Source organism: Meleagris gallopavo, chromosome 4, assembly GCF_000146605.3.
Source record: "Meleagris gallopavo isolate NT-WF06-2002-E0010 breed Aviagen turkey brand Nicholas breeding stock chromosome 4, Turkey_5.1, whole genome shotgun sequence".
Classification (NCBI taxonomy): Eukaryota; Metazoa; Chordata; class Aves; order Galliformes; family Phasianidae; genus Meleagris; species Meleagris gallopavo.
The window spans coordinates 32,891,214-32,909,048 of record NC_015014.2 but is presented as its reverse complement, the minus strand read 5'-3'; the positions used below and the strand labels follow the sequence as shown (position 1 = coordinate 32,909,048).

General features: G+C 39.5%; 1 protein-coding gene across 1 annotated transcript in view; it reads left to right on the top strand.

Moving 5' to 3' along the window:
• Positions 1–17,835, top strand: part of SPATA5 (spermatogenesis associated 5) — a gene marked incomplete at its 5' end in the record, with an annotated part of 182,713 nt that overhangs the window by 37,186 nt on the left and 127,692 nt on the right. The window contains 3 exons of the mRNA XM_010710091.2: positions 3,464–3,517; positions 3,890–3,969; positions 15,613–15,739. Coding sequence (XP_010708393.2) covers positions 3,464–3,517; positions 3,890–3,969; positions 15,613–15,739 — 261 coding nt within the window. The remainder of the gene's footprint in view (positions 1–3,463; positions 3,518–3,889; positions 3,970–15,612; positions 15,740–17,835) is intronic.

The window sequence follows — 17,835 nt, the reverse complement described above, 5'->3', positions numbered from 1 at the left end:
AAATTACCCATACTCCTTACCTTCAGGGATACCAGATGTTGCTCTTGCTGTTTAAAAACTATTGTGAACTTCTGTCATAACAAAGTGCACATAAGCTTATCTCGTGTTGTGGCCTGTAGGTTTTATCTTTTGTGCAGTTAATCTTTCAAGCTTATTCTGATCGTATTTAAAATGCATTTTCTTTTTCTTGTTATTGGAAAAAAAAAACAACAAAACAAAACCAATACCAATATAAGAGAAAAATCCACACCCAATCCAGACCATAAACAAATGGGAGGTTTCATGACAGAAGGGTCATGCATCTTGTAAATCAGGATGGGATCGCTTTTCAACCGTGCATGTATGGAAACTCTCTGCTTTGAGTCTGAATAAATAAAACCCAGCAGTATGCAGTGTGCCTGAATTGGCAAATTTTGTACTATTGCTCTGGATCGTAGCTCACAAATTGTATGATTATACGCACGGCTATGCTACAGTGATTTCTGCCAACTTCCTTCTCCAAATGTTTTTCTGGTTTTGGAGGCACTGTGCAAATGACCAGAAGGAACAGGTTTTATTTCTTCATGTCCTTTCATATGGAGGATTTTGTGTTGCAGAAGAGAACAGAGCTACGCATCGTTAAACTGTGCCACTTGATCCTAAGCCTCTCCATCAGTATATCAGCAACTTTTAATGGAATCAGCGTGACCATCTCCAGGCCAAAGATGATTTTTCACCAACTGTCAATTTGCTGACTAATGAAGTTCACGTCATTTGATTTTTGAAACACTAAAAAAACACTGAAAAATAATTAAATTTTATATATATATATATATATTCCTGGTATTTCTTGAATGGTTTCCAACTGCTAAGGAAGCTTCTCTGAAAAGAGAAGTTGAGCCTTCAGAAAATTTGAATTAGTGCTCAGCTGTCAGCCAGTGACTTTTGATGGCTGCTAGGCTGCTTAGCATATGGGCAGATCCTTTGGAAGAATGGCTCTCAATCTGTGCTAGAGGACAACACGTTTTCACAAACAGCAAGGCAGAAGTTCAGCACAGGTTGGACTGAAGCTAGCCCAATTTGATTTCTACATTCAATTTCTACATCCAGTTTCTTTGAACATTTCTAGTTTTTGTGTTGTGGTTTTAAGTGTTTGCATTAGATGAACCGTACACCAATTCTTCTTTAGCATGCTCTTTCTCTTAGTTTGGAGTCTTTTCCTTTTATTACCATGTATAATAACAGTTCCAAGCTGTTTGTAATAAACAGTATGGCAGTTCTGGTATTGTTGATGAGAGTGGTGAACTCTGAGACCTTCTTCAAATCAACTTTCATGAAATTCTCCTTGAGGAGGCACAGGTCATTAATACGTAGTGGTCAATTACCTAGAGTTGCTGCTTAATAAAGAGAGAAATAGAGAAAAGTTTCATGCCAAAGCTTACAGCAAAACCATGCATTCAAATAATTCTCTTTGGAAACATTTTAAACAGCATTTATTGCTTTGATGTTACCTTGATCATATACTTTAATGCTTAATTAAAAATAAAACTCCAAGCATCTGAAATTATATTTTACATTAAAGCTCAAAGGGAGTAGTTTTAAGTATTTTTTGCTCAGACAAAAGAAATGTCAGACTACTTGATGTTGTTTGTCGTACTAGAGGAGTACACCAGGCACTGATGTGGATGATGTTGTCTTCCATGAGAATATTGATATGGATCAAGATCCCTTTTAAGAATAAGGGCGTGAGAGAGACATTTCAAGGAAAAGCAAGTAATAGAAGTCTGTACTTCTGGGCAGAGGGTTCTCAGTGCATCAGCTGGGTTTGAAAGAAAGCTAGACAGAAGGGGAAAGCTGCTCTCCTGTTGCTTAAGGATTTGTTAGGCCTGCACTATCAGATTCCTCATCTGCAATGAACATGATGAATGGCAAAGGCCCAGGGCAGCTGGATGCTGTCTCTGTGAGCTATGATCCACTTCTGCACAACTGGCTGCACATCCTTGTCTTTGGGGTCCACAGTGGAAATAGCCTCATATTTCTCTCACTTTATTTTTTCAATCTTCTTTCCTCACTTATGTGTCTGAATGGTTCTGTTTCTCTGCAGGTATCTGATAGACTCAAATTCTGAATTTGTAGAAAGCCTGCAGGTGACACTTCAACATTAGCTGCTGCAGCAGTTGTTTTAGGGGGAAGGCTGAAGGATGGACACAGTGCTAGCTGTATCATTATTTTTGATATCATATTTTGATAATATGATATTTCATTATCATATATTGTGTTGCGTTTCTGGAGAAATTAATCTTTTTTTCTGCTGGTCTGGGTACAAAGTCCAGACAGCCCCACTGAGAGTTTGCACCAGAAGCTCTGTCATTGTCAGTGTGTAAGCATGCATATGCCACCCATTTTAATTCCAGCATAACTGTTGTTTAAAACTGCCTTACTGCTCAGAGCAGAGCATTGCCTGAAGGGAGCACTGAAGCACAGGAAGACTGTGCAGTTTTCCAGCTGTGAAGAAGGATGTCACTGCTGCTGGTGAAATTATGAGGGCACCTGTTCCCTGGAAAACAGCCTGAAGCCACTGGCTCATTTTGTTCAGGGCAGTGGATAATCAACTGGTCATGGCTGTAGGTCAGTGTTGATGCAAACCAGGCTGAAGTCAATGAGTCATTACCAATCCCATGAGAATCTTGGTCCCATTAAGAAGCATTATTTTAGCAGCCTATCCTACAGGATACAGCAAAACAGAAAACGATTGAGAATTCTCCATTGTTTTGCTTTTTGTAATTGTCAGTACTGGCTCAAGACTTGAACATTGACCCCGCGGTTTCTGTTCTGTTCCTGGTGGACAGGGCTGTGAGTATAGACAGGCATGGCAGCAGCTGGCACTAATAATTGTGCTTGGCAGTCTCAGCAGAGAGGACAAGGAATGCAAATCAGTGAAGACACTGAACAGCTTTCTCACTAAGGATAGAGCCCTCGTAGATAGGTTTCAGGTGTGCTGCTGTGGCAGCTGCTTCTCTCTGGACCTGCAAGCTGTCAGATTCAAAAAGTTCTGCTAGATATGGGTTTAAATCGTTGTTTTGGTGCTTGGCTAGATAGGAAGCATGTTGGGTGTATAAGTAAATGCTTTCCTGCAATTCATCTTTTTCAACTGACTTGCAGACCCCTTGTTGCTGTTGTTGATCCATAAACTTCTAAGAACACTGATGTGTTTATTTTTTGGTTAATGTTTTTTCACATAAGAGTAGTAGGTAAGCATTACAGTAAGAGGACTAACCTACAAGTAGTTATTTGCTATAACTTGGAGGAGGAATACTTGGTATGGGTAGAAGGTAAGTCTGAAAATGCACAAACGAGACCTTTGTAAGTGGCAAAATATAAAATTCCTTGTAGGACCATCAGTATCGCAGCACTGCAGCTTGTGACAGTCATTTGAGATGTTAACATATTTTTAAAATGTTTATTTTTTTTTTTTATTTTGCAGGGACCTGAACTGATGAATAAATATGTTGGTGAGTCAGAACGAGCAGTGAGAGAGGTGAGAAAGCACAAGCTGTCTTGGCATTCAAATCCTTCTGTGCTTATGTGGTTACATTTAAATTTTCCAAAAAATGTCCTTTTGGTTTAAGTTTAAAAACAAAACAGAAGGGATCTGTGTGGGGTTTAACTTCCTCCTGCACCAACCTCATGATGCACGTCCAATTTAGTCTCCAGTAGCAACTCTCACTATAAGCCTATATCACATAGAATCATGAGTACTTACTGAAAGGTGTGTTTTTAAAAAAATGTCTCTTATGTGTCTTATGGCTGTTCTGTGATGCTCTGTAGCTTTTGAGGTATACAGTGGTGATAGCATTATGTAAGAAATGTCAGTCCCTTAAAACTGAGTGCGCCATTGTTGTTTTTCTAGATCTTTAGGAAAGCCAGAATGGTGTCTCCTTCAATTCTTTTCTTTGATGAAATGGATGCCTTGGCAGTTGAAAGGGGAAAGTAAGTAATTCTGTTATAAAAATCACAGATGTTATTTTCTGATAGATTACTTTTATGTTGTGCAATCAGAAGTGTATTATTCTTCTAGAATTATTTTATTAAATATATTTCCACGTGCAAAAGAGTAGTGATATCAAGCATATTTAACTTGGTACAAACAGGTAAGTTGGTGAAGTTCCTTCTTTCTCATGTCATGAGCAAGAAGAATTCTGCTGGTTCTCATTCCCTTAGGCTCTTTACTGTGGTTTTAACCTGCAGTTATTTTCAGTAACCAACTCCTTTATTTTCCCAAGGTTGTTGCACTCTCCTAATATAATGTCTTCATCAAGAAACGGAGATGATCTTATGTTATATAACTTTGGAATTTCCAAAGAGATTACCCATATGCTGAAATTTAAACTTATATTTAAGCTTTTTGCCAAGGGAAAAACTTCATGAAATAGTTCTGGGAATTTTGACCTTACAAAGGGATTCTTGTGCAAACAGCTAACAATCTTACTAAAATACCCTTCCTGTTGTTGATTATGAGAGGTGTTTAACTTTTGTCTGAAGGAGGATTATAGGAGGTTTTGTTTGCTACAGTGGCATTTAAGATTTGGCTGGCTATGGAAGGAGTTGTTCTTGGGAGTATCTTTCCATAAAATGCTTCTAGTAAATGAGTAAGTGACTTTTTGTTGTTTTTCTTTTCCTGTTTTGTTAGATTTGCCTGAAGAACTATGAAATGTAAGCATGTAGGAAGTATTTCTCTAGTTCAAAGGCATGTCAGATTTCCATTGTGTTTTTGGAAAAGGAACTACCTCAGCATCCATTCAGATCCCTCTGTATTGTAAGGGGGCCATTAGTATCTGCAGAAGAGGGTAAATGACATCAGTCCTTCTGATATTTCAGCAACTGAAACTGTTTACATAACAGGAGATGACATCTAGAGTAGCACAGAGCTGCCCTGTGAAGCTGGTAACAAATGAAGGCGTTTTCTGTTGCAACTGTAAAAGCTGATATGTCTTCACAGCATCCTTCTCGTAATACAATGTATGCAACTGTGAAATCTGTAACCTTCCTAGAAATGCCTGCCAACCTGTGCATGCACTGAAACACCTGCCTGCTTATCGCAATAGAGAAGCTGCAAAAATGTGTGCTGGAATCAAGCCAATAGGAAGAAAAAAATTTCCCCTTGCTGAAATGTTAATGTATTTAGGTTTCAGAAACACTGCTTCATCAAGATAAAACCTTTTGGAAGAATAAGACGCAGTACATTTTAATCAGCCTTTTCACCCCATGCCCTGAAGGCATTGAGTTTGTTTATTTGTTTTATTCTTTTAGGGGATAAATAACCTAATTTTACCTTACCTGGAACTGTCTGTGGGGGGTAGTAGGCCTGGCACAGCTTGCTGAAGAATGTGGTATGACCTGCTGCAGTCATGTTGCGCTGGAGACATCTGGTTTTGGAGCTTTAAAAAGAACAGGGTGGGACACACAAATATTTCATTGTCAAATCTGAAACAGATGGGAGGTAAAATATGTAGCAGAGTTCTCATAAAATTCATCTGAAATTAAATGGTGTAGGAAACCAGACAAGGCACTTATTAGAAATGACCTTTTTTTACAGGCTGACTTCGCACAGTAGGAATTTGCAAATGCATTAGAGATGCTAACGATTTGTGGCCTCTGGAGATCCATTTCCTGTACTGTTACTAGCCATAGTGAAGTTTTCAAGGAAACACCTGTTTATATTGTCTCCCTATTCCTTCTGTTGGTTGAATTGGTTTTCTCTGTTTTGGCAGTGAAAAACTCTCTGTGGTACAGCTTTGGAAAAGATTTTCTTCTTAGTTTAAATCTTAGGATTTTGTGGGCTGTGGGGTTTGTGCATCTCAAAACTTCCTGGGCAGGTACCCGCTCCTGGTCCAGGATGTGTCAAGAGATAACAGTTTGTGCTTTTCTGTAAGTTGTGAGAGGAGTTTTGTGCATAGTTCAGATCTAATATACAGATGTGAAGTAACATTAATTGCTTAATGCTCTTCAGAGTGCTTTGCCAAATATTTATTAACCCATTAGTACTTGTTTAAATTTGACTAAAGCTTGTGGGTTTGAAATACATAAGTGTTTTGCTCTACTCTCTGTAGAGGTTGCTAAACAATCCCTTCTCATCAGCAAGCATATACAGATTAATAGATTTGGTAATTGACTGTAGCCAGTTATAGCAGGTAGATCAACAAAACTAGAGAATCTTCCTGTTTCACCACTCAGTGGACTGTCTGTCACCACACAAGCCACGGCAAACATTGTAGCTGAATTCAGGTCTGCCACAGTGTTTTATTTATTTTACCAGTCCCAAGCCAAAATTCTGTAATTCTAATGCTCTTACTAGTGTATCTAAGTCCTCTTGGAAGACTTTCCACTCTGATTTATGTCGAGGCATTAGAGGAAGCTTAGAGAGAAATAAAAATTAAACAATAACAAGGTAAGAATGGGGTTTGAATAGACTGACGAGGAAAAAGGGAAGCATGTACTAAAACTGATTCTAAAGAATAAATGATAAATCTAGAAATGAAAAGGTGGAGGGGAAAGCAGAGGTACGCAGTGAGTCTAGAGTAGGATAGATGATCACATTAAGACAGAAGAAACCTCTGAAAACCAGGAAGACTTTTGATAGTGAATTCTTCTTCACTGTGGGTTGGTACTGTGGAAAAAGCTCATGCAACCTACAACTTGGCACATTTCAAATGAGCTGTGTGATGCACAAAATCTTCTCTGTTGTCCTATGGCTGTAATTAATGATAGGTTAATTATTATTTTTTTTTCTTTGCATTTGCAAGTCGATGTTACAACTCTTTAGAGGAGAGACTGTGCTAAAGGGAGCCCCGCAGGACTGGTCCAGATACGGCAGCACATGGAGAGGAATGTTTGCCTCTCAGTAATCCCTTCCCTGCTCAGAGCTCGAGTCTCTTAACAAATTGCACAGCTGCGAAGAATTATGGGTATTTGTTATTCCTTGGTATCCTGACTATGTAAAACCTAATTCTTCTGGCCATTAGAGGTTGCCAAGAGGGAAATGGCTTGGTAATTAGACTTGAAAGTGATGAATGAACATGGCTCTGTGTAAATGCAGCACAGACAGTCTGTTTGCTGAACTTAAGAAATCTATGTGCTTTGGAAATGGGACATTGTTTATATAAGTAGGATTTTTAGGATTTTTGGGCAATGGACATATTTGTTCCTTTTCTTGTTTTTCAGAAGCAAAGCATTTTCCCCTTTAACTGCAGATCTTTGTAATGTAAGATAGGAAATGTAGGCTGATGGGAAAGACTGTTAAATACCATTTTCAAAGCAGGAAAAAAAAAATCAAAGAACAAAGATCAGTACCTTGCATTAGTGAGTGCCAGTACAAGTCAGTAGATGAACAGTAGTATTTTGGAGCAAAAGTAGAAGTGACAAAGTGAAGAGGCTTTGGTACAAATTCCCTACAAGTTGATGATGCTCTTCTGGGGAGCTGTGTTCTCCTGAGTGTAGGGCCCCTGATAGCTACATTCTGAAGCCACAAATTAACTGACTCAAAATGTCTGGAAGCTGTGCTGTTTTCACTGCAGTCTGGACTTTCAAGGCACATGAAGCTATGAACAATCGTGGCTTCTCTTCTGTACTATGACACCTCTGCCTTTAACAGGGATAGTGATCAGTCTTTTTAAACTAAGCTGTCTGTCTTTTTGGGGGTATTACAGCACATATTTACACTTTACACTCAAAGATACAGTCATATGCTTATATCTGTGCAAATTCCCTGGTGTCATTGGCATCCTCTGTAATGGGAGAGGTGAAATCTATGAGCTGGGACAGAGCAAAGCAGCATTAGGTAGGATAGAGGTTCTCAGCAGAAAACTACAGTGCACATGGTAAGTCACCAGCAGAAGAGCTGTAGGTATTGTCACCCTACTGTTGTGTATTATGTATGGCCAAATTATGTGAAGAAACAGAATTTTCCTGAGTTGATGCTAGTAGCTGATTAAGCTAAGCAAGGAACTTGGCTATTTTGACTTACGTTGACACTGATACTGAATCAGAGAACATCAGCTGAGTTTGGATTTGATGGAGAATTGAGGCATTCAAAATGTTGGTGGTTGTGGTCTGGGATCTTTAATGTATTTGCAATTCAAATGAAAATATTGTCTGGGGGTGAAAAAGCCACGTGGCCAGTACCAGCTGTCTATTTTAGGCCTAACAAGGAATGGTGAAGAAGCAAAAGTTTTGAAACAACTAAATCACACAGTAGAACTTGTAATTTGCTTTGAAATAGCAATTTTAACAAATAACATTACCCATGAGCTGTATACATACGAGAAATTTTTGCAATCTCTTTATTTCTGAGTAAAAAAAAAAAAAAAAAAACAACTAAAAACTCCTTTCTGTCCAGCAAAAATCCTTTATCACAGTATTTTTTAAATCTGTGTTTCTTCCTTCATGAAAACAACAACAAAGTTTAATTTTGCCAGTCTTTATCATAATTTTGACACTTTAAGCTTTGTGCCCATTTCGAGTCAGTAAGACTTTCATTGGCATCAGTGGAAGCAGGACTGAATCTATAAATTTTTTTTTGCCATCATTCAAATGCAGACATAAATTTACAGGATTTAAAGTCCATGAAATAGGTAAGCCTGTTCCACAGTGCAGAAGAATGCTGTGGCAAGGCTGATTCTGCAGCAAGGTGCTTCAGGCAAAGACATGCATCTGAGCTGTTGTCTGGATTCCTGCCTGAGGCCTGGATGAAACATGCTTGGATTAGAGGAATCAGAAGCAGGCACAAGTGATGGCCACTTTGCTTCCTGGTATGATGTTGATTATGGGAAAAGATCAACTTACCCATGCTAAATGGGCCCAAGCAGGCTGCAACTGCCAGCAGAATTAAGACTGTAATCATTTAATACTTTTTTTTTTTTAAATAAGATAAATAAAAAATAGTGTTAAAAGGAGAACGTAGTTGTCATCAAAACATATAATTGAAACTTATTCCAGATCAGTGTAAGCCTCTCGTATTTAAATATCGTTATAATGAAATGAATTCCAGTCTAGTTACTTGCTTCTATGTCTGTAATGCTTCCAATTTAAACTGTTCTAACTTCCCTGGTTGACATGATTGATTACAGTTTTCGACTTGATTAACTTCCAGGAATGCACTGAAGAGAAATGCTGAGGCAAACAGAATGAAAGGAAATGGGAAATACACTGTGTGTCAGGTGTGTGGTTATTTTTTAAGGTGACATCAGTGTTGAATCAGTGTAGATGTTAGCATCTTCCTGTTTCAGCTGGGTAGTGCTGGTGTCTGATGAATGTGTGGCCCAACATCTGTCCTTCATAGACATGTGTCTGAAGTTGGTTGTGAGCAAATGGAAATGGGTGATGGGTCGCTGTCCAGTACTTGAGGATTCAGAGAAATGCTGGGGAAAGCCCCCTGGAAGAGATCCTGGTGGTTCCAAGCCCATCTCAGACTTTTCTCCTTCATTTGAGTTGCCTTTTTCTGGGCCTGCATCGCTGACTTCTGAAAAGCTGCAATAATAAGAAATTTGGCCAAGTAGAAGATGTTAATTACATAAATACGGAGGGTAATTAGGATGTAAAAAGTGACCTATGGGCTATATGTATTAAACCTGCTGGCAGCTGAGCACTGTTTCCAGTTTTCATGAAGCCCAATTTTTCTTTTTAGGGAAGTTTGCTTAGACTTGATGGTCACTCAAGGAATTGTAATGCTTAAAAAAAAAGAAAGAAAAAAAGAAATGGCTTGAAGTGCACTGTTTGGGAGCTGGAGATGACCACAAAGCTAAATATTCTACCTGGTCTCTGAATTTTGGTGACTTTCCCAAGTTTCCTCTGGACATTTCCCTTACATAAGATTTGAATTTTTGTCTTGAGGAAACAGAAGGTGTGAAACAATATAGGGGGTAAAAGCTTATACAGGTGTATGTCAAATATTCCCTGGGCAGCCTGGTCTAGTGTTTGGCAACCCTGCGCATAGCACAGGAGTTGAAACTTGATGATCATTATGGTCCTTTTCAACCCAGGCCATTCTATGATTCTATGAATACAACAGCATCTAATTGTAGGGTGCTGATGGAGGAAGGGATTTAGAATTTCTTCCTTCAGAATATTTCTACTGATACAGGCAGAAAAATTCCTTGATATTGGGAATGTTTACTATCTCAACACTGAAGACATGGTTTTTTTGTTGTTGTTTTACGAACAACCAGTACACTGAAGTGATATTATGCAGGTATCTTTCTCCTAGATTTTTTAATAGCATCCAATTTTGTGGTATCAGTGATGGTTTGAATTAATAATATGCACTGGAGTTGTGCTGTACATGTGCCAGATGTGAATTCGGCCATAATGACCATTTGTACCTAGGTATGCTTCCTATGCCTTTTTGGTTTACGAGATACATTATTTGCTGCATGCTCACATACGTAGAAGAATGAATTAGTAATTCTGGAGCACAACAATAACACGCATTAAGGCGTGACTGAAGCCTTCTGCCCTGCGTCTGCACATGGCTGAGGGCCTGACAGCAAGGTCTGCTTCAGCCAGCATTAATTGTTAGGATATCAGCCGTTCCGTTGTGTCAATGAGTTTTGCATTTGTTGTGGGAGGAAATTATTTCCAGAGATTCCAGGAAAGGAGTTATTTGAGATGATATCATGTCCAATGAGTACTTTTAAAACCCGTAACTTTTGGCTGTCATTGCAATTCTTTTGTTAGAGAGAATAATAAGAAAAGCATCTCTGTAGGTGAATCTTGCCTGATGTGCTGATTTGGAAAGGAAGGTGGGCTGTACTCTTCCTCACCAGATCTGCATTACAGATTTTAGCTGTGTGGAGATGAATCCCTGGGCAGTAACTGAGCCGGGTCTGCCTCTGCCCTGAGGCCCACCCCTTGTGACTTTGCACGCCTGCCTATGGATTTAAGAGCGCTCTAAATGTTGGTGTGTGAATAGTTCCTGCATTTTCAAGTCTATCATTTATCACTGTAACTAAATTAAGGTCCTGATTCTGTAGCTAACATGTTCTGATGGGTTTCATTGCCACTGAAGGCTGTGGCAGAGGGAGAGTCACTGGTTTTCTTTGACGGGATTTAATTGAAGATCAGGATTTAAATAGGTTTTTCCAATGGAAATAACATCTGGTGTTCTGAAAAAACATTCATTGCCTTGGCTTTGGGAGCGTTCTCAGTTTTCAGCCTGTGCAAATGTATATTTGCATCAGTTTGCAGTGAGGTTGCTTACTAGATTTGATCATGAGGTAAAATCATAAGTACTGCTTTCTTGGACTTCAATTTTCAAATATGAAACAAACCTGCTAGATGGGGGGTGGATAGGGAAGGAGAGCTAAACAAGTGAAAACAAAGAAAACAAGTAAGCTGTTTTTGTCAACAAACTAGCTATAGCAAGAAAGGTAACAGGACCTGGAACACGTCCAGAGAAGGGCAGTGAAGCCGTGAAGGGTCTGGAGCACAGGTCTTCTGGGAAGTGGTTGAGGGAACTGGAATTGTTTAGTCTGGAGAAGAAGAGGCTCAGGAGAAACCTTATGGCTCTCTACAACTGCCTGAAAGGAGGTTGTAACAAAGTGTGAGTAAGTCTCTGATCGCAGGTAACAATGATAGGATGAGAGGGATTGGCCTTAAGTTGCACCAGAGGATGTTCAGGTTGGAGGCTGGGAGAAATTTCTTCTCTGAAAGAGTGGTGATGCAGTGGCACAGGCTGCTCAGGGAGGTGGTGGAGTCACCCTCCCTAGAGGTTATCAAGAAATGTGAAGATGTGATGTTGAGGGACATGGCTTAGTGGGCAATATTGGTGGTAGGCAGAAGGTAGGACTAGATGATCATAGAAGTCTTTTCCAACCTTAATGATTCTTTTTAAGCCTGCTGATTACTTACATCTGATTGTGTCTGAAAAGTCTCCTTGGTGTGAAGAGGTATGTAATGCTGATAAATTTTATGTACTTCTCGGTGCAATGGTAGAATCAGGTTGCAGTTACTTCTATATTTATGGGAAAAAGTGTGAGAGCAGCTTCAAGCATTCATGTGGAAAGGATGATTCTTGTTGGCCTCTAATTCCAGGTGGTGAGTATGGGCACTGGGTGAGTCCAGAGGAGATGAGAAAAAGAAGGGGAGTTATGGGTGGCCCTCAACTGCATAATGTAGTTTGGGGCTGGGCAACAGTCTCTCAGATGCAGCAGATGAGGTAAAAATTAATTCAGGTTAATGGTGAGGCACTGATAGAATGTGTTTTCTTCTGCCAGAATGCATGTTGGAAGTGCCTTTAGCACGAAAAAAATACTATGAGCAGGTTTTTATTCCCCATAGGCTAGTTTTACCTGGTGGGCTCGGCAATTCGAGAAGCTGCTCTGTTGTTGGTCAAGGGAAGGGTGTTGGAAGGGCATGCAGCCCAAGGGGCACGTGGGGGAGGGTATCTGAATCTGCCTAATGTGGTAAACCAGTATAAGCAGATATGTTTTTCTCCCTTTAAAACTGCTTTGAGGATTTAGGAATTGGCAAAAAGATTAAAATAGCACGTAGCTTACAGACTGATGTATTTCATTACGACACCATTAGAGATTACTCAGAATTCTGAGGCCCACGTGTAGCAGCCAGGCTGCTCTTTCCTCACACGTTTTTATTTTGAAGTTCAAGGTATTTCTGGTGGGGGCACAGCTCTTGTGTGCACGCACCCGTGCACACATGGCCCTGTGTGGATTATGTAAGGTTCCTAATTCCGACCGCTGGGATTTGCAGGCGGCGTGTTGACAGGAAATTAGTTTGTACCACTACGTGCCTTTGGAGAGTGATTTTCATGCAGTTGCAATGATGACATCAACCCACAGAGGTCAGGTTGAGGGGGGCAAAGGCAGTCGCTTGGCTGGAAGTTGGTTTTGGCAGCGCCTGCATGGGACTGGAGGGTTAATCATAATTTGTTTCTCCGACTGCTGTTTGCGTCAAAAGTCCAGGCAGCTTTAATGAAAGTTGCCTGTGTTAATTTGAAACCCTTGCTGGGAAATCATGGGAAAATGGAAAAACGCATGCTTGCGTGTCACCCTTCAGATTAACAGCTTAGGCAGTGCTAGCGTTCTTGGGCGTGCAGTGCAACTCAGAGCGGCTTGTAAAGAAATCGCACATGCCTGGTGGGAATTTCATAGGGCATCCTCTGAAGCCAAAAGCTAATTTGCTCTAGACTCTGTGCTAAATATGGTGCATCATATGATGGCTTAGTGAGCTATGTCAGCAAAAGCACCAAAATTGAAAACTTCTGGTGTCGTAGATCCCAGACATGTCTTCATTTGATAGTACTATTATTTTTGATGTTTTTTCCATGTGTGATTTTAAAATCTTATTATTCCACTTTTAACAGGTAGTAACAGAGCCCCTACTAATGCGCTGGTGTCCCCCTCTGTTGTTGTTTGAGGAGCAGGATGCCATCCATGACTGCTGACATGACTGGTTTTCTGATTATGCCCTAACTGTGTGAAACTGCAGGATATGTTCAACCCTAACAGTGGGAGTTTTCCTTAGAAACTTTTTTTTCTTTTAGTCTGATACTTGTAAGAGAAATGTTTATACTGGGGAAAGATGTAATATCCGTTCTAGTCACCTCTCTTTATAAACAGGTATTTCTTCTCTATTTCCTTAAAAAAAAGTTTGACATCTCCCCCAATGCCTTCTGGGTTCAGATCATCTCATATAACAATAACATTTTGGTCCCACTCCTAATGTTTTTCCCTTTGCTTAGCTTTTCCTTGTATGCAGCCCATGGGGTATAAAGTTGAATGAATGTGAAACTAGTGTGAGATGGGAGGCCCAAATCCCACCTGAGACCAGCTTATGTTACAAAGTTGATTTTAATTTCCTTTCAGTTCTGTGTCCTTCAAAAAGCATTTGCCATCCTTGTGCAACACCTGAAGTGTTTTATCACGCTCAGCCCTCTGGAAAGCAAGGGGCTATGACCCAGGACTGTGTTAGACATGCTCTGATACCCCTTGGGAGTTTCTAGCTTGGCTGCAGCAAACCGAAAAGCTGACAACGAGCTGACCCAAGTCCCTTCTCTAATATTTGTTAGCAACCTAAAAACTCTCTTAGCCAGCATTTATTATAGCTCCTCAAAGATATTTTCCAGGCTAGGTCTGATAAGTTAACTATTTTGCTCTGGTAAATTACAGAACCGGTTGCAGAACAGGAAAGCTACAGAGCTTATTAGGAGGAAATCTATGCAGTGGTGGCAGTGGCATGTTGTGTTGGCTCTGGGGCTCTCAGGAAGCACATTGGCTGCCTTGGTGGTAGATGGCCGCACTGGTGCCAAGTGCCACAGCTGGATGGGGGCATCCTGCCTGCATCTGCTGGAAAAGCTCAGCGCTCAGTGGCTTAGAACTAATCTGTCTTCAGTGATCACAAACCAGAGAGGTTTATTTCTTTAAGCTGTATTTTAAATGGCATTTTAGCAGGTGCTGGGGGCCTTCCCCACAGCCGGAGGTGGTGATGGCCAGCAGCCAGGCTCTCAGGGCTCCCACTGCTTCACTTCAGCCCCTGTATCTGAGTGAATGGTTGTCTGTGTACAGTCCTTGTATCTCCTAGGCACAGCATCTTTGAAAAAGTAAAGCATGATTTGACCTATTTTTTTAAATAATATTTCAGAAATAAAGCCTCTTTATGCAGAATTAAAAGGATGTCATAGGGTAAAGAACACAACCGTTGATGACATTTATTACTTATTGCAACACAGGTGTTTGGTCTTGGTTTAATTTATGTAGTGTCTTTTGCATTCTTATAGTATGTGTGACCATGTATACACATGGATATATGTATGTGAACACATACATTATAAATGCCTAGGAAGAAGGTGGTATATCACTTATCCTTTTTTAAAATACTGGAAGGTTTAACTAATATACTGGTTTATTTTTGTAATATATTTTGCTACATCTATTTAAACAATTTTTTTTCTGTAAAGTTCAATGTTACCAGAGTTAATTGCCAAAATAAACAAATAAATAAACGCTTAAAATGCTTTGTCTTGCTTCTTTAGGTTTTCACATATTGGCACTTTCAAACTCGAGTTTTCTGTTTCTCAGTCTTTCTTTCCTGGCATCTGGAAAAGAACTGACAATGCTATTAGGAAGGAGTTGGTACGCACTGAATTTGTACTCATTTGATGGAGAGAATGTACAAATGTAGATCAACTCTGCAAAATACATAACTAAGTAATTTTTCATCCAGGATGGTGTAAGCATTCACTTGCAGGATGCTGGAAATTAAAATTTGCCTGACTAGAAAAGAATCTGGATGGATTTAGTTATCTTAGAAATGTTTATTCCAGATATCCACATTCTGTAAAATCTTTACAACCTATGCAGTAGGTTAGTAAGTAACAAACCTCATCTGGTTTCTGAATACCAAGCAATCTTTTGAAGGACTAATTCTTCAACTTGCATTTACTAACTTCATATGACTGAAACTATTTTACATTCAGGTATTGAAGTTGAAAGTAAAAAATCAGAATTAAATTAAACATTAAAAAAAAGTGAATCCCTATAAATTGAATAGAACTCTATATTTTTTCCTTTCTCCAAATTTCTGGGAAGGACAAACAAATGCTGTAACTTTTTTTTTATTCAGCTCTTCAGGTGCTGGAAATGTAGCAGACCGTGTCTTGGCTCAGCTGTTGACGGAAATGGATGGGATAGAGCAGCTGAAGGACGTGACAGTTTTGGCAGCTACAAACAGACCGGACATGATAGACAAGGTACGAATAGATGCAGTGTTGAATGTACCGTTCTCTTGAGAAGGCCTGATTCTGGAATAATTCAGTTCTCTTTGTTTACTCTGCAGACTTTGTCTAACAATTTTATGATAAGGGTAGAAGTTGGATAATGGTGGCAAGGCAAAGGAATGGTTTACGTCCCTAGCAATTTTTTTCCCATACAAATGTTTTAACAGAAAAAAAATGTTTTGTGATATCCCCAAGTGTCTGTTTCTTAGAAGAAATTATTCTTAAATTGAGCTCATTGAACTTGTACAGCAACATTTCTGTCAAACTGCTTTTGTGGGTTTTGCTTCTGTTATGTTTGTTTATGCAAGAGTTTGCTGGACGGCTGGTTTCATTAGTTACTTCCTTTCAAAAGATTAAATATCTCCTCGGTGCTGCTTGCCTGCTGCCAGCAGTGGGGGTTCCAGCTGCAGACAGCACGGTTTGTCCTTAAGTCTCACAGCAGCCTTGCTGGAGAGACAAGTATGTAAAACCAGAGTGGTTGTAACACTTAAAGCAGAAAGCCTCCAAACGCAAAACAAACCCAGCAGCCCTCTAGAAAATCCACTTTAAAAGTCTGCCACTGCTGTGTCTTCTCACAGCTAAGTGCAGTAGATGGACCAGTCTGAAGTGATTTCCTTTAAGATATGTTTTGTGGTGTTGGTGAGGTTCTTTATTCTGCAGTTTTTCACCTTCACAACTTTCATGAATTTGATGACAAGCTAATGAAATGTATTTTTCCTGGTCTTTTTAGGGTTTCTTAAAATATTTTCTTATTTTCAATGTTACCAAATTCTTACATTTTAAGATATTTCTGGAATAGTGTTTTTCTGTTTGTCTTGGAGTATTCAGGTAAAAATATGTATGAGGTGCAAGCTTTTAAAATAGTAATAGCATCCCGATAAAGGCTTGCTTACAGCTTCCTTAAGGACTATCGATGTGTCTACGAAGTAGAACTCGCAAAGTGTATTCAGTAAGAAAGTGGTAAATCAGTGAAAAATACACTTGTCCAGAGATTTTAATTTTAGTCAGATTGATTTCAGATTTCTTTGGTAATGATCTTTGGTGTCGGATTAAGCTGAATTTGAAAAATTTTGATCGGTCGAACAGAAACTTCCTTTTGGGTCAGTTCATTGTTTGGGTCACTCCGTCACCTGGCACTGTGCCTGGCACACCTGGGCATTCAATTCTCTTGTCACTCTCCCTTTGCCTAGATTTCCCTTCCCTCTGAATGCTGTTTTATTGTGTTTTCATTTTAATCTGAAATATTGGCATTTACCTGGGACAAAACGAGCGTGAGTTAAAGGGGCCACCCTGCAATACGCAAACTTGTAGAACTTGTAGAATTGCTAGATATATACGCACTGTATCTCTGTCACTGATGCAAATCCAGCCCTAGTACCTGGGAGTTTTAATTTTAATCTGGAGGATAAAACTGATCCAGTACTTGCAGCTGGAAAGGACAGCATGTTGTGGAAATCCCACTTTCAACTCCAACTTTTTTTATTGCATTTATCAGCAACATCTGAATATTCTGTGTGTAGGGAACTATGCTAGCTACCATGGGGAAGATTTTTAGACACTGGTGGCTGAAAGGAAGAATATTATACATATATGTCTGTATTGAGTATTAACTCCGATGGTAAAAGGCTAGAAGAGGGGAAATGCAGAACTAACAACCAGGTAAGCTACACCAGGCTGTACACTTGTGTTAAGATGGCAACACAAGTGTGTTAGGCTGTGTATTCTAACTCCAAGTTAATCCTGACTAACAGGTCTAAGTTTCACGAGACAGTGCTTCTCAGAATAGTGACCTGTGTGATTACAGGAATGTTATTAGCTAGAAACTGTAAATTGATATTTTAGATGTTTTTAAAATGACTTCTGTGAAGATATAAAGAAAAAAGTTCTGATAATTTTGCAGAAAGTGTTTGCTTATAGAATAGCAGAGCAAAATTTCACCAGTCTGGAGAAAGTGTTTTAAGTTGTGATTTAAAGGGACTGGACAATCATGTTTGAGTTGGTATAACTCACATCATCTTTTAGACAAACCAGGTAAGCTACACCAGGCTGTACACTTTTTCTTTACTGGA